Source organism: Muscardinus avellanarius (genome assembly GCF_963383645.1).
Source record: "Muscardinus avellanarius genome assembly, chromosome: 16".
In the NCBI taxonomy this organism is placed as follows: domain Eukaryota; kingdom Metazoa; phylum Chordata; class Mammalia; order Rodentia; family Gliridae; genus Muscardinus; species Muscardinus avellanarius.
In genome coordinates, this window is record NC_137802.1 from 34,426,958 (window position 1) to 34,444,790 (window position 17,833).

A 17,833-nucleotide genomic window follows, 5' to 3' on the forward strand; every position below is an offset into this window, starting at 1 on the left:
CATGTGTTGGTAGTTATAAAGCTCAAACCGCTCCCGAGTGTGGCTGTGTCTTTTGAGGCGCATAGGTGGCTGTGGAGGAGACTGACGTCCTGGTTGCTTGGTGAGAGTATTTTTGTGATGAAGGGCCACGCTCTCTTCCGCAGCGGGTTTACGTCTGGCATCCACAGCACCAGTGAACTCGAGTTCTGCTGCTCCACTTCCTATTAGCTTTTGCTGTTGTCTGTGTTCTGGAATTTTGCCATTCTCAGCTCTGCGGTAGCCTCTCGCTGTTTCATTTGCAGTTCATTATGACATGACGGGAATGTCTTTTCACGAGCTTACTTGCCATTGTATATCGTAATTAGTGAGTCACTCTTGGGGGATTTTGCCTTCTTAAATTCAGGTTGTTTGCTTCTGTTTGTTTGGGCTGACAGTCCCATAATCAAATTCTTCTCCAAGTTGTTGGTTTGTCTCCTCATTCTTATGACATATTTCCTCTACCTCTTAGCTTCTTCTGTTGCCAGCCCACCCGTCTTCTCTTTCCTCTCCTCTCCTCTCCTCTCCTCTCCTCTCCTCTCCTCTCCTCTCCTCTCCTCTCCTCTTCTCTCTCTCCCTCTCCTCCCTCTCTCTTTCTGTCTGTCTGTCTGTCTGTCTGTCTCTTCGCCCCCTTTTCTCCTTCCTTCTCTTCCTCTCTTCCCTAGGGTTTTCCCAAATTTCTGAGGCCATCCTGGAGCCTGCTATCTTCTTCTTAATTACTGTGATTATAGTCACGCACCACGCCTGGCTTACGGGTTTTTTGGTTTTGTATTGTTTTATTTTTTATTTATTTATTTATTTTTGGTGGTACTGGAGATGGAACCCAGGGGCCCTCTACCTCTGAGCTACACTCCCAGACCTATTTTATATTTTATTTGGAGACAGGGTCTCTTAAGCCAGCTGAGGCTGGCTTCGAACCTGCGTGATCCTCCTGTCTCAGCCTCCCAAGTGCAGGAATTACAAGTGTGCGCCACCACGCCCGGCTTGTATTGTTTTATTTTTGTACTGCCTTTTTTTTTTTTTGGTGGGTCTGGGATGGTACCCAAGGGCATTCGACTTCTGAGGTACACCTCCTGCCCTATTTTTTATTCCTTATTTTGAAACAGGGTCTCACTAAGTTGCGGAGGGCCTCATTGAGTAGCTGAGGCAATCTATGAACCGCGATCTTCTGGTCTCAGCCTACCAAATGCTGGAAGTGTTCGCCACCACGCCTGCCTCTCATTTTCTTAATTTCTAAAAAAAAAAAAAAAAAAAAATTAAGCTGTTTTAGTTTCTTTGCTTTTCACCTACATTTTATTTACTAATTTTTTTTGTTCGGCTTGGGATGAAACTGAGGACCTTGTCTGTACTAGGCAAACACTTCCCTAGTACACACTGAAATGTATCCCAGCCCTGTGCTATTTTTCATTTTGAAATACAGTCTCACTAAGTTGTGGAGGGCCTTGAGAGTTGCTGATGCTGGCAAGAAACCTGTGATCCTCCTGTCTCAGCCTCCCAAGTAGTGGGATTATAGACCTGGCTGCTGATAGTATTTAATATTTAGAGGAACCACTCGAATTCCCGGCCTTATGAAGAACTGCTTTTCCTCTTCACGTAGAAGCCTCTTTTGTACTGTCTTGAAATCGTGTACCTCATGTTCCTTTGACTGATCCGCCTTGCTGGAATCTGAAGGTACCTTAAACTCACTCACTTGTAGGGGAGTTTTTTTATATGTCTTTTTGGATGCTTTCCTTGTCCTTTTTTGGAGTTCCTATAATGCATATAACAGCGTTCTCTTGTTTTTTTGCTTTCCTCGCTGGGAAATTTTCTTAAATTTACCCTTGCAACGTAATTGAGTTTAAAAGTAATATCTACCTCAGTTCCTATTTCCAGGAGCTTGTCTTCTGTAGTCTTGTATCATTCCATGCCTATAGTATATTCCTTTATATCCTTGAAATCACTGAGTACAATTGTTTTGTGTTTGTTGTTTTCTTCCTGGCGAATCACTTTCTAGATGACTGTTAATCCTTGGTTGCCCGCCTGTCACTGCCAGTGCCACACTCAAAGGCTAACGGGAAGCTCTGCTGTGATGGTCAGCTTCTGCCTCTATTGGGGTTGCTGTAGTGTGTTCAGAGTTCTCGGATCCATAGTCTGTTTTCAGTTTTTCCTTGTAGTCTTGTTCAGTTCCCCCGAGGGGACTTAGCAGCTCCTGCTTACAGGATAAAGTTCTGATGCCAGTGTTCTGGAAGCACAATGGGGGAAGAGCCTTGGGGCACAGGAGAGTGTTGCTGCCATAGTAGTATTACTGCTGCCATCTAATCCTCTTGGTCTTTGTTTGTCTTGCATTCACTTGTCCTCCGGGTATTTCTGTCTCGCTGTCTCTAGAGAACAGCCTTTCAGACTTTGGCTGGGAATGGGGATGGTGAGTCGTCTAAGGGAGTGAAGGTCTCACGATCTGAGTGTTTTTCTAGAAGTCTTTAACAAGCCAGCCCTCTTTATATTAGGTTCACTCCTTTTCACAGCCAATCCCAAGTGTACCTGGTGGTATCACTTTTAAAGAGACTGATATAAAGTAATTTGAATTTCTGAGTTTTTGTCTACTGCCGTGAACTTTTCCTTAGGGCAGCTAAATTGGGCATCATTTGTCTATTTCCAAAATTTGGCAGATGAGGGTGTGATTTTTTGATTTTGTGGAGAATATAATAAGATTGATTTTTTTTTTCAGTACTGGGAATGGAACCCAGGGGCATTCTACCTCAGAGCTGCACACCCAGCCCTATTTTTATTCTTTATTTTGAAACTGGGTCTCATTGAGTTGCAAAGGGCCTCACTTAGGTAGCTGAGGCTGTCCGCGAACTGCAATCCTCTGGTCTCAGCCTCCTGAATGCTGGGATTACAAGCGTGTGTCACCACGCCTTGCTTTATAAATAAGATTGAAATGGTTACTATTTTTTTTATTGGTGCTGTGAATTGAACCTAAGGGCACTCTCCGTCCAAGCTTCACTCTTGGTCTTATTTCTTTTTTTTTTAATATATTGAAAAAGGGTCTCAATAGGTTGGTGAGAGTCTCACTACATTGGTAAGGCTGTCCTTGAATCTGCAGTCCTCCTGTCTCAGCCTTCTAAGTAGTTGGATTCACATGCCACCAGGCCTGGCTAATTCAGTGTCTTGTCCTTTAAAAAAAATTATTTTTGGGGGTAGTACTAGGATTGGAACCTAGGGGCATACTATCTTTGAGCTATACCTCAAGTCCCATTTTATTTATTTTTATTTGGAAATGTTCTCACTAAGTTGCTGAGGCTGGCTGCGAACCTGCCATTCTCTCTCAGCCTCCCAAGTACTGGGATTACAAGCAAGTGCCACATTGCCTAGCTGTTTTAATGTTTATAAGCTTACTTCACTTTTCTTTTTCTTGTTTAGTCAGGTGTGTAAATTATATCTATTTATGATGAATACATTTCTGTTCAGGAAACTATGTTGCGTATGTCTTATTTTTTCATTTTGCAATACTGTGGTTTGAGTCCAGGGAACAGTGCATGCTAGACTTGTGTGTTTCTTCTGAACTACACCCCTAATCCCTCATTGTGAATATATATATATATATATATATATATATATATATATATATATATATATATATACACATACATACATACATACATACATATATATATATATTTATTATTATTATTTTTTTGGTGGTTCTGGGGGTGGAACCCAGGGGCTTTTCTACCTCCAAGCTATACTCGCAGACCTTTTTTTATACTTTATTTGGAAACAGGGTCTCACTAAGTTGCTGAGAGCCTCACCAAGTAGCTGAGGAATCTGTGCCATCCTCCTGTCTCAGCCTCCCAAGCGTGGGGATTACAAGCGTGAGCCACCATGCCTGGCTCATTGTGAATATTTTGAAAGCATGAAACAATGGGAGTTATACTAGTATATTTCTAACAATTTGAATTTTGTTTTATGCTTCTCAACAGGTGAACAAAAGTGTGACAGCTTTGCAGAAAAAAGACCCCTTCTTGGTATTTGTAAGAGCACCGGATCATCCAGGTAAGGAAAATTTAAAAATCCATTGAGGCACCTATTATAAATTATAGCATTAATACTTTCATGTTATTGATTAAAGCTGGGGACATTTGATGCCGTAAACATCTTTCTAGCCATAAGACTAACTTCTCATAAAAAGAGAAGAAAAAGAAAGTAAAACTTACATCCAGGGTTTTTGGTGACTCAGTCGCTGTGGGTTAATTTCCCTAATCACTATTTTTCCTATTCAGAGTGAGAGCAGGATGAGAGACAAAGCCCAGGGACACACCATAATATAGTCTCACCCCGACCCCACACTGGGGATTGAACCAGGGGTATTTTACCATTGAGCTATACCCCTAGCCCTTTTCATTTTATTGGAGACAGGAGGTCCACTGAGTTGCTAAGTTTGGCTTTGAACTTGCGGTCCTTCTGTCTCACCTCCAAGTGGTCGAGACTATAGGCATGCACCACCTCACCTGACCATAATATTATCTTAAATTAGGCACTTTAGCCGAGCATAGTGGCACATACTTGTAATCTCAGTATTTGGAAGCCTGAGACAGGAAGCGTGCAGGTTCACCGTTAGCCTCAGCTACTTAGTGAGGCCCTGTTTCAAATTCAAAGAATAATAAATAGGGCTGAGGGTATAGCTTAGAGCAAGAGTGGCCCTGGCTTTCATCTCCAGTGCCACACACACACACACACACACACACACACACACACACGCACAGCACATTTATTCAAATGATAACCTTTGTACAATGGATATAAAATTACTATTGGTTGACAATAATGCCCTTTTTTGGTGGTAGTAATGGGGATTAAATCAGCCCTTTTTAATTTTATATTCTGAGACAGTGTCTCTCTAAATTGCCCATTCTGGCCACAAGTTTTTGATATTCCTATCTCAGCCTCCCAAGCTCCTGGATTCACATGGGAGCGCCACCATGCCTGGCTCATTATTTTTAGTATAAAACGAAAAATTACTAACAGTGAGCTGGGCGTGGCAATGCAAGCTTGTAATCCCAGCATTTGGGAGGCTGAGACAGGAGGATTGTGGTTCGTGGACAGCCTCAGCTACTTAGTGAGGCCCTTTGCAACTCAGACCCTGTTTCAAACTAAAGAATATTTTCTTTATTACATCTGGGGATGTAGCTCGGAGGTAGAATACCACTGGGTTCCAACCCCAGTACCGCAACAAAACAAAACAGAATTATTAACTAGTTAACATCAATGCTATAACATGCTTGTAAAATAGTTCTAAAAGTTACAAAATGTTTTTTCTTCTTACTGTAATGCTGTGAAAAAGTACCATTTTATTCCTACTTTACTATTTAGAAAAATGTAGGCACTGAATTTATACGCTGGAGTTATGGACTCTAAGCCAAAGAATTTGTGCTTAAGTCCATGAACACTGCATTTTTAACAGTTAGAGGGCTATGGACTAAGAGGACCAGTTTTTATTTGTTAGAGAGTCATATGTTTACTTGTCCCATGATGAATTAGCTATCAAGTTGGTTTTTTTTTTTTTTTGCTTGTGATTTTCTTTCTTTCTACATAATTACAGTTATAAATTATGTTTGGGTAGCCAGACATAGTGGCACATGCTTGGAATCCCAGTACTTGGGAGTCTGTGGCAGGAAGACCGCAGGTCCCTCGCCAACCTTAATAACACAAGGCACTCCACAAACTTAGTGAGACCATATTTTAAAATAAAAAATAGTGCTGCTGATGTAGCAAGCCCCTGAGTTCAACCCCTAGTACCACCACACCAAAAAAAAAAAAAAGCTGCTAGTAAAGTTGCGGTTGCCTCCCCACATCATGTGATTAGAAGTCTGTGGATATGGGTTCTACAGACAATGAGCTACTTTATTATTTTAACAAGCTAAGTTCAGCCGGGTGTGGTGGCGCACGCTTGTAATCCCAGCATTCAGGAGGCTGAGATCGGAGGATCGTGGTTCGCAGACAGCCTCAGCTACTTAGTGAGGCCCTCCACAACTTAATGAGACCCTGTTTCAAAATAAAGAATAAAAAATAGGGCAGGGGGTGTAGCTCGGAGGTTGAATGCCCCTGGGTTTATTCCCTAGACCCTCAAAATATGTCTATATCTATATATAGAGAGATGTATATTAATAACAGTTCTCTCGAGCTTTGACATGCTTGTAATGTGACTCTTTTTCTAATGCTCTCAAGTGGTGACTACTTTTTCAGTAACTGCTTTCCTGAACATGAACTCTTAGCTAAAAGAAATCTGAAAAATGATTATGGTTTTGCTAGTAAGCATGATGATTAAAATGGATATTAGATTGGCAACTAGAAATCTATGCTACATGCTTTATTCTTATAGTACATAGTATAGATCACGGGGTTTTGGAAAAGGTAAAAATATTTCAGTGATCTGACATGTTTAGGTAGCAGAGTCTTCAATGTTGCCCCCTGAGGATATGGTTTGATTTCATAGACTATGGGCCAGTTTCTTCAAATGTAAGTTTTTGGGTAGAAGTAGGCTCTTGAGAATTTACTGTACCAATCATAAATGCCAGGTATGGGATGAGGATGCCAAAGCATGCAATCCCCTTTCCATTCCCTACAGGTGTGGGGATGTGAGTGAAAAGAAAAAGTTCAACCTTTGCACAATAATTATGGCATAAAATTGTATAAAAGGAATTCTAAGAAATGAAAGATAGACACACATAGATTATTGCAGAAAGCCTATGGAGAATTAACAATGTCAGTTGGATCCTAGGGAATGAGAAGTTTTGTAGCAGACAAAGATTTGTAAGAAGTATGTCCAAAGTACTAATAAAGTTATAGTGAACAGAAGCTGGAATAAGTATACTTAAGAATGGTGAGAATTTGTGACTTAGAGGTAAGAGTATCTGCAAAACAGATGAGAACATCTGTTGTAGTGCCATGGAACTTAAGACACACAATAATCATAAAGTGTTTAGGCTCAAGCAGCTGCTGAACTTTTGCAGAAATCTGTGCAATTTAAGCCACATCAGCTCCAGTCCACTTTGGTATTCCCTCTTCTATGCTTAATTGGTTTAGTTGTTCATCCAGAGACTTCCTGGAGTGACCATCAATTCTTTTCTCACTTTAGTATAATTACTGGTCAGTATATTTTCTAATTGAAGTACAGTCTGCATTTTCTTCCAGGTTTTTCTCATGTCAACTCATTTTTAGTATTCAATTAATATGTATTTTTCTCTCAGAGAAAATAAGATTCAAGTCTTTTACAATTCTCACGAAAAATAATGGAAGTGATTTTCCACTTAATGTCTTTTTAATTACTGACGGTTTTTAGGGACAAATTTTAGTCATGAAGTAGGCATACATATAATTAGGTTGTGATTTGCAGAATTTTATTTTGGGGATGGTTTTCTTATGAATAAAATTGTGTTTTTTCCTCTTCTGGTAGTTTTGTGTATATTTGGTTATTGCTGTATTCACAATAAATTCAGTGTGATTTTTCTGGAACAGCATTAATAATTTCATAGAGGTTAAGGGTTCTGAAAGAAGGGATTTAGATGCTTTACCTGGATATCTAACAGGAATGCTTTTTTCTTTAGGTGCATTGAATTGGAGCAAGATACCACGGGGCAATGGTTTCAGGGTCTCTTAATACCCTTACCATTTGGTGTGTGTGTGTGTGCATTAGGCTATACCCCCAACACTTTTTTTTTTTTTTTTTGAAACCAGGTTTCACAAGGTTGCGGAAAGTCTATTTTATAGAGACTTGGTGATTCTCCTGTCTCAGCCTCCCAATTACTGGAATTTCTGGTGTGGGCCACTATGACTGGCCTTCCTTTCCTTTTGGTTATCTAGTAGATAAGGCTTTGATCCAGCTAAGCTCCAATCTGCTTCAGCATCTCCCTATCAGAGTAGAACCATTACTTTCTCCTGGAGTAGATCCTAGGTGACTTGTTCTATGCTCTGCCACCAGTAGAACTCTTTTGCTTTTTATCTTCCAAGCAAAAACTTGGCCAATATTAGAGATTTATTCTCTTCTGCCACAGTTTTTCTTCCTTCCTTCCTTCCTTCCTTCCTTCCTTCCTTCCTTTCCTGCTTATTTATTCACTTCTTTTTTTGTGGAACTTGGGGGGATCTTTGGGCCTTCTACCTCCAGGACAGACCCCCAGCCAGCCCTGTTTTATTTTATTTTATTTTTTTGAAACAAGGTCTCGCTAAGTTGCCAACAGCTTCACTAAGTTGCTGAGGCTGACTTCAATTGCCATTCTCCAATCTCAGCCTCCTGAATATAGGGATTACAGGCATGTGCCATCATGTTGGCTCACAAATATTATTTAAAGTTCATGGCTTTTTCTTTCCCATGTGTGACACAATGTGATTTAAGAGTGATTTTTATTTATTTCCCTTGCTGGTATGTTTTGGTTTTGGAGCATAATTGTAGTTGGGTGACCATATTGTCTGTCTAATTTATTAGTGGTACTGGGGGTTGAACCCAGGAGCATTCTACTTCCAAAGTACACCCCTTGCACATTTTCTTTTTCTTTTGAAACAGAGTCCAAGTTGCCAAGACTGGCTTTGAACCTGCGAGTCTTCTGTCTTAGCTCTATAAACACCTTTGTTACAACGTGGGTTTGAGCCTGGTGTGGAGGCACACCTTGTAATCCTAGTACTTGAGAGGCTGATACAGGCGGATCACAGGTTCTGAACACAGTCGGAGCCTGTGTAATAAAATCTAAAACAAGGCTGGGGTTATATGTTGTTCAGAGTTCGAAGACTCCAGGGTTCAGTCCCCAGTACCACAAAAATATATATTAAACCCAGGGGCTTTCTATCTCTGATCTACATTCCTGGGCTTTTTTTTTTTTTTTTAATTTGGAAGCAGAGTCTTACTAAGTTACAGAGACTGGCTTGGAACCTTGATCCTCCCGTCTTAGTCTCCTAAGTACTGGGATTACAAGTGTGCAACCCCATACCTTGTAAGGTTTGTGTCCCTCTTGTAAGGGTTAAGTCAGGCAATGTTTTTAAGTTTTTACTACAGTCTGTTATATATTAGATAGACCTCTTTTTTTTTTTTTAAGGATACCCAGGGAACACTTTTCAGCAGGAATGTTTTTTTTGTGTGTACTCAGGTAGATATTTGTTTTGGCTGACGGGGTGACCCTTTTGCATCTAGGAATGATGGAGAATTATGGCCATGCCCAACTCATCTGTGGCTTAGGTTACAGATTTGTTAGTCCTCACTACCTAACCCAGCACTGTGTCTAGGGGTTTTTACTTTCATTGGAAAATTGTGGTTTCTTTTATTCCATAAAGAGGCTACAGACAGACAGACAGACAGACACACACACACACACACACACACACACACACACACACACACGCAGCCTTTACTTATTGAGAGATAATTGAAACATGATTATCTACACTTATTTAGAGTGTGCAGTTTGATAAATGTTGACATCTGTGTGTATCCATGAAACCAATTCTCCATTCAAGACAGCAGCATGTGAGCCTGTATCCATCCTTCTCAGTAGTTCTCAGGTGCCATTGTCTTACATCTTTCATGTTCCTCCCTCAGTCGAAGAAGCTTGTTTCTGTGTAATAAGTATCTTTGAATATCAATGAAATCTCCAGTTTGTCATAACCTGTTTTGGAGTTACTTTGCTATCATGTGGTGTAAGGTGACTTTAGCATATGGATAAAAATGTGAACATAGCTGGGCATGGTGGCGCATGCATGCAATCTTGGTTCTTGGGAGTGGAGACAGGAGGATCGCAGGTTTGTGGGCAGCCTCAGCAACTCAGTGAGGTCCTCCTCAACTCATCCTCAACTCAGTGAGACACTTTCAGAATAAAAAATAAAATAAAATAGGTCGGGGGAGGTAGAATGACATTGGTTTTAATCCCCAGTACCACTTTAAAAAAAAAGTGAAGGTAGAAGTCATGAGTTCAAAGTTGTTTTTTTCTTCTCCTCTGTGACTTTTAAAAGCAAAACTTCCTTCCAGAACCAGTTCATAAAACTACTACAGGCCTTGCAGCTTCACTGTGGAATCATTTCAAAACAACAGCTTTCTTAGCCACCAAAGAGGATGTAGTCTTGACATATAAATAGAAAACAGATTGAGTTTTTGGCTGATACTGCCATTCTGGTTTAAATGTTGGTTCAGTCAACTTCAGGCTTAGATTACAAGATTTGCAAAATAAAGGAAAACCAAAAGGGAAAGAACATCTGCATAGATTCTGACTTTGTGGAATTCACACAGACATGCTCGCTCTACTTAGGGAAGGCGCTTGGGCGCAGTGAATGGACATCAGTGGAGATCACCATTACGCTGGGGTCATTTTTTTGTTGTTACTGGGGCTTGAACCTAAGGGGTTCTACTTCTGGGATACACCTGGGGCCCTTTGTATTTTTATTTATTTTTGTTGAAACAGATTCTTACTAAGTTGCTGGGGTTGGTTTCAAGCCTGCAATCCTCCTGTCTTAGCCTACCAAGTACTAGGATTACATGCTTGAGCCACCATGGCTGGCATCCTATGATTATCCTAAAAGGCAAAATGATTCATTATGATGGAGAACTTTAACAGTTTTCAATTAATTGTTTTTGGGAAGACTTTCTTTGTTGTTGTTGAGCTAAAGTCCCACTCTGTGGCCCAGGCTGGTCTGGAATTTGTAGAATCAAGTTATCTTCCTGCCTCAGCCTCCTGAGCGGTTGCAGCTGCATACATGTACCACCATTCCAGGCAGGATCTTTTGTTGATGGAATTATGTGGCATTATAGCCATAATAAAAGCTTCTGAATCTCCCTAATTGTGTTACTTAATGATTTCTTAATGATTTTCTATATCAAAATATTGATTTGAGAAGCATAGTTTGCTTTAACTTAGATTTCTATCTGTTATAATAAAAACTACATGGATGCTATTTACTCAGTAAAGTATAACACAGCCTTCCTAAAATGTAAGGAATTCTTGTCTGCTACCAGGCTAATCATACATTGTTTGTATTGCTGTAGGCCACCTCTCGCCTGTTGTTTAGATAGGAAACTCCAGGAACTGCTTGATGTGAATGAAGGAACTTTACTTCAGTATACATATATGGGTACTTGTTTTGTGTCTATTCTTCTTTCTTTTTTCCCCCTTCTTCTTTGTTCGTGTGTGTGTGTGTGTGTGTGTGTGTGTGTGTGTGTGTGTGTATTGTCTTTTTGGTACTCAGAATAAAACCCAGGGCATTTGCACTTGCATGACAGGCACTTTGTAGCTGAGCTGCACCCCAGCTCTGTGCCTGCTGTTCTTATAGTAGTAATTGAAGGCAATGCTTCATAGCTGGGCCAGGGAGTTACTGTTAATCCAGTGGGGAGAGTCAATGATGTTATTAAATCAGTCCTCAATAGCAATTAATTATTCAGTCCACCATGGTGAAAGGGTTAAAGTTCAGAAACCCTTATCTTATGAGGACAAAAATCTGTATGCTAAGAGAACTGACATTCTAGTATGAAGAGAATAAAAATAAATGAGCCGGGCGTGGTGGTACACTCTTGTAATCCCCACGCTTGGGAGGTGGAGACAGGAGGATCGCTCAGGTTTGAAGCCAGCTGTGCTGGCTTAAGAGACCCTGTTTCCAAGTAAAAATATAAAAAAGTAGGTCTGGGAGTGTAGCCCGGAAGTAGAAGGGTTTCCAGGAACCCCAGTACCACCACCAAAAAAAAAAAAAAAAAAAAAAGAATAAAAATAAATGAGTAAATACATTGTATGGTGATAAATTTTGTGCAAAAAGTGGAGAAAGTGATTAGATAATGCTGGAAAGAACAGTGGTGTTATCAGTGGTGATTTGGGGTTTGCATAGTTGCTGATTTGGGGGTGATGTGAGTAGTTCTAATATGAGTATTTCTATTCATTTCTTTTTCTTTTTTCTTTTTTTTGTTGTACTGGGTATTGAACTCATGAACATTCTACCTTTGAGCCATACTCGCAGCCTTATTTCATTTTATTTTGAAACAGGGTCTCACTAAGTTGCTGAGGGCTTTACTAACTGGTGGGCACATTTTTTTTCTCCATTTCCATGTGTAAAGTTATACCTGATGACTTATACCTTAGCATACTGAGTACCCAATATTTGAAGGAATTTTGAAAACATGTGTAGAAACACCTTTTGCAATTATTATATATGTGTATATATGTATTATATATGTACATATATATCTATATATATCTATCTTTATATCTTTTTTTGTAGTACTGGACATTGAACCCAAGGTAAATCTCTGAGCTGTACCCCTAGTCCTATTTTATTTATATATTTATTTATTTATTTTGAAACAGGATCTCACTAGGTTGAGGCTGTCCTTGAACCTATGATCCTCTTTTTTCAGCCTTTCAAGTACTGGGATTACAGGCTGTGCCACCATGCCCAGCTTGCAATTATATTTTGCTGAAAAACCATTTGAAGTATCCCCCCCTTTTTTTTGGTGGTACTGGGGTTCCTGGAAGCCCTTCTACCTCCGGGCTACACTCCCAGACCTATTTTATACTATTTTTTATTTGGAAACAGGGTCTCTTAAGCCAGCACAGCTGGCTTCAAACCTGTACGATCCTCCTGTCTCCGCCTCCCAAGCGCGGGATTACAAGCCTGCGCCACCACGCCCGGCTGAAGTATCATTTTATTTGTAAACAGATAATATTATTTTTTCAAAACTAAACTTGTAAACTGAAGGGTCAGGATATAGCTCAGTGGCAAAGCACTTGTCTTGCAAGTGTGGCACCCTGGGTTTGAGCCCCAGTTTTAAAAAAAAAAAACAAAAAACCCCGCTTATGAACTGAACAGCATAATTGTTAATAACCAACTATGTACTAGTGAAATTCAGTTATTGTTAATATTTTATTCTAAATGTCATTTGATTGATTTACCTCTTTGTAACATTTTAATCCTTTATTAGAAAACATAACAAAAATTTTTAATATCAATATAATTTTATTAACATTTTGTATTTCAAACACCATATACAAAGAAGGTTGAGACTCAGATGATTGGCATATTTGAGTGCACTCATGTGGGTGTAGGTGAATGTGCTTATTTAGATAGGGTTGTATGTTGAGTGTTCTTGTGTTGTTTGTTGGTATTTGGGATTGAACCTAGGAGCATTCTACTTCTGAGCTGCACCCCTACCCTATTTAGTTTTTATTTTGAAACTAGGTCTAACTAAAATGTAGAAGGTCTTGCTATATTGATGAGACTGGCTAGAACCTGTGATCCTTCTGTCTCGGCCTCCTACATACTGGGGTTGCAGACATACACCACCATTCCTGGCTTGTTTTTTAAATTTTAAACTCTCAAACAGATATCTGGTATATGTATATTTCTTTCAGTTATTTTCTGGGCACTATTCATACTTTTCTCTGGAAAAATGAAAGACAACCAAACATCTGTGTGTTGTCAAGGAACATAGTTTCCTAACATACTTAAAACTGCATTTTTGGATTAGTTTTTTCACTCTTCTTAAAATGTGGAAGGACACCTTCTGAATATAGTCACTTGTCAGTTTTATTTTTCTTGTTAAAATGAAATGATAAGGCTGGGCGTGGTGGCGCAAGTTTGTAATCCCAGCATTTGGGAGGCTGAGACGGGAGGCTTGCAGTTCATGGACAGCCTCAGCTACTTAGGCCCTCCGCATCTTAGTGACACCCTGTCTCAAAAATAAAGAACCAAAAATAGGGGTTGGGGTGTAGCTCAGAGGTAGGATGCCCCTGGGTTCATCCCCAGTACTGGGAAAAAAAATAAGGAACTGTTAGGTATGTGTAGGAGCAGAGGACATGAAGAAGCACTGCAGTGTGTCTCCGAGGCCTCCTCAGATGACACAGCAGTGTACAAAGCGTGATAACACACTCTGCTCTGATTGGGGCCGTTTTCAGTCATTAAACGCTGTAAATGCCATAGAGTTCATTAGAAGAGGAACAAGCTGCAATGATAAATGTGTTTTCAATATGATTCCTAGGGAGGGTACAGTAGAAACCAGTGAATAAAGAGGAAATTCATTTCTGGCAGGACTCTAGACATGGAACTGTGGCTGAACTTTTTACCCTAATTACCTCCTGCTAATGCCTGCAGCAGTCTGGAATCAAAGTGGCGCTTCGGGCCCTGGAAATTCTCTGATGTGGCAAACGTTTGTTGTGTGAGGAGGGTTTCTTAAGAAAAAACAGAATATTGTGACAGGATTTAAAAAAATTTTCTCAGTTACCACCCACCTCACTTGTTGCCTACAAAAATAGAGTAATTGTTTGCATCTGTGTGTTCTTTTTTCTCCCCTAAGAAATAACTGTTATAAATCAATGTGACATAGATCCAGTGAACTGAGGCTTGCTTGAGGTAGGGTTTTTTTTTTTTCTTTCAGTTTCTCCTTTAATTTAAAATTTTCTTTTCAAATGTAAAGAAATTGTTTTTGATAATTAAGCAGAAACATTCTACTCATTTTGAAAGAGGCGTTTGAAACTTAAAATGTGCTTTTGATGATGATTTTTTCCTTTTCTGGGCTGATAACTGTTAGGTTGGTTCATCCTGGAAGTAGAAGTGGGAATTTCCAGTTTCCATTTTTAGCTCTCCCACTGAGACGACAACCGAAGAGACATCTCTCTGAAGCTTTACGTCATTCCATTGATCCGTCATGAATTTCTGGCTTCTACACATTTGTGAAATGAAAAGTTCTCTTTAACCCAGCTGCTTTTCGTTGTCTGTTTTTCAAAGCACCAGTTGTGTAGTAGGTGTAGGATGAGCTTGTTTTGTCTGTTCTGTGGCGATCCAAGGTCCGGCCCGTTCTGGTGCCATGTATGCCTGCGCTAAGTTGCATCTTCAGTTCCAACCCTTCTTGAAGTACTTTTTAGGTAATTTCTGAAAAAGTAATAGTAAATCCACTGTAGTATTTTGCAATGCATGTTAGATCATGATTATTCTTGGGTAACACATTCTTTTGGCAGTCTCTTATTACGTGTTCTCTAAGGATAGCTTTAACTTTTAAAGGTAGACTACATCAGTTAAAATACTATACAATAGAGTTTTTATTTCTCATAAAGGAATATTACACTTCTTTCAGGATTATTTCAGAAATATCTTCTTGCTCTGGTTAAATTGTGGCTTTAAATTTCTGTGATTAAAGCCTCTCATATTTTATATTTTGTGCACCTTGAGTTTGCATTTCATCTGTGATCGGGGCTATACATAGTAGGTTTATATTTGATTGATGGCTCTTTCTTTGAATTACAAAATTAAGGACCAAATAATTCATGATTATATTGGTCATTCATTACTTATGTTTATAAAAAAATTGTAATCATTGATAATGCAATGGTATATTTTTTCTTCTCATTTATTCATTTATAATTATCTACCTTAGCTTGTGTTGCTTTGTTTTTTCATTTTATTACTCCTTCCCTTCTTCCTCAATATCACTTGCTTTTAATGGAGGAGACAGACTAGAAAATATTTTACTTTGCTGTTTCACTCTGAAAAGTAGTGCTTTCTGGCAACAGTATTATTAAAACTTTAAAGCTACTTTTTGTGACCATATTTGTATCTTTAGGCTTTCTAGTGCAGATTTAATTTATACTTCATTGTAAAATGGCTCCAGATTATCACGAGAAATATTTAAGTACCTTTTACTCCTCTCCATTTCTGACTTAATAGGAAGGAGAAAATAGTTTATATAACATAAAACACTTATATAAACTACTGAGAATATTATTCCCAGTAATTTTTGTACTTGAATTATTATTCAAATTAAAATTACTGATTTAAAATGGTATATTTTATTCATTTAAAAATAAGCAAATGTTTATTTTAACTATTTTATTTTATTTCTTAATATTGGGGTTTAAGCCAAGGCCTCCTACATGCTAGGCAAATGTTGTACCATGGACCTGCTCTCCAAACCATTTAACATTTCATTCTGAGCCAGATTCTCACTAAGTTGCCCAGGCTTTCTTGAGCCTCTACAGCAGCTGGGATTATAAGTGTGCATACCTTGCCCCACTTATTTAAATTTTTTTTTTGTGTGTGGGCCTGAGGATGGAACCCAGGGGCATTCAACCTCCGAGCTACACCCCCTGCCCTATTTTTTATTCTTTTTGTGTGTGTGTGGTACTGGGGTTCCTGGAAGCTCTTCTATCTCCGGACTACACTCCCAGACCTAATTTTTACACACACACACACACACACACACACACACACACACACACACACACACTTTTGGTGGTACTGGGGTTCCTGGAAGCCCTTCAACCTCCAGGCTACACTCCCAGACCTATTTTATATTTTTTATTTGGAAACAGGGTCTCCTAAGCCAGCGCACAGGGCTGGCTCCTGTCTCTGCCTTCCAAGCACGGGGATTACAAGCGTGCACCACCACGCCCGGCTATTTTTATTCTTTATGTTGAAACAGGGTCTCACTAAGTCTCAGCCTCCTGAATGCTGGGATTACAAGCGTGCACCACCACACCTGACTTATCCACACTTATTAATTTAAAATGGACAGTGAGTTGTATATATTTCTAAATTCTTCTGTGATGATTTCATACCTTTAGGCATTGTGGAATGATGTAATCAGGCTGATTAACATATTTCTTGTATCATTTCTTTGAAGTGAGATAATTTAAACTAATCTTTTAGCCAGGCGTGTTGGTGCATACTTGTATCCTAGCTCTTGGGAGGCTGAGACAAGAGGATTGTACAAGTTCGAAGCCAGCCTCAGCTACTGAGTGAGGCTCTCAGCAACTTAGTGAGACCATGTTTCCAAGTAAAAATATAAAATAGGTCTGGGAGTGTAGCCCAGAGGCAGAAAGCCCCTGGGTTCCATCCCCAGCACAACAAAAACCAAAACAAAACAAAAAACCAAAAAATTCTCTTTTGGTTGGGTGAGGTGGCTGAGGTGATGCATGCTTGTAATCCCAGCATTCGGGAGGCTAAGACCGGAGGATCACAGTTCGCAGACAGCCTCAGCTACTTAGTGAGGTCCTCTGCAACTCAGTGAGACCCTGTTTCAAAATAAAGAATAAAAAATAGGGCAGGGGGTGTAGCTCGGAGGTCAAAGATCAAATGCCCCTGGGTTCCATTCCCCAGACTCCCAAAACAAAACAAAACAAAATAAAAAACTCTTTTGGCTATTTTGAAATACAAGTCTGGGTTTGTTGGAACTTGCCTATAATCCCAGTGCTTGGGAGGCTAAGACAGGAGAATCACAGATTTGCAGCCAGCCTCAGCAATTTAGCGGGGCCCTCTACAACTTAGTGAGAACCTGTTTGACAATAAAAACAATAAAATAGGGGATACGGTGTAGTTTAGAGGTAGAATGCTCCTCCAACTCTCATTGAGAGAGGGTGGGGAGAGAGAGAGAGAGAGGGGAAGAGAGGGGGGGGGAGAGGGGGGGGAGGGAGGGAGGGAAAGGGGAGAGACACCAAGTGTGTTAGTGCACGCCAGTATTTGGGAGGCTGAGACAGGATTGCAGGTTGGAGACCAGCCTCAGCAATTTAGTGAGAATCTGTTTCAAAATAACTGGGGATGTTGATCAGAGAAAAAATGTTGCTGAGTTCAATGTCCAATACTCTTTAATTTCCCTAAAAAATAAAATATATTAACTGTAGTCACCATGCTGTGTAATAGAACACCAGAGATTACACTCTAGTTATTGAAAGAGGAAATGACTGACAGGTGATCAGTTTTTACGTGTGCTTTTTTCTACAGTGTATTTTTTTTATAGTGAGATTTTCTTTCATTTTGAGAAGTTGATTTGAAGCATAATCTGTTAGTTTTAGCTTTATATCTTTACTCAATGCCTCAATTGTGTTATGAG

At 39.6% G+C, this 17,833-nt stretch overlaps 1 protein-coding gene across 6 annotated transcripts in view; it reads left to right on the plus strand.

The window, feature by feature from the left end:
* BCAS3 (BCAS3 microtubule associated cell migration factor) overlaps window positions 1-17,833 on the plus strand; it is a gene marked incomplete at both ends in the record, with an annotated part of 624,117 nt that overhangs the window by 78,907 nt on the left and 527,377 nt on the right. For all 6 annotated transcript variants that reach the window (XM_080712926.1, XM_080712928.1, XM_080712927.1 and 3 more), the window contains one exon: window positions 3,975-4,047. In XM_080712926.1, coding sequence (XP_080569052.1) covers window positions 3,975-4,047 — 73 coding nt within the window. The remainder of the gene's footprint in view (window positions 1-3,974; window positions 4,048-17,833) is intronic.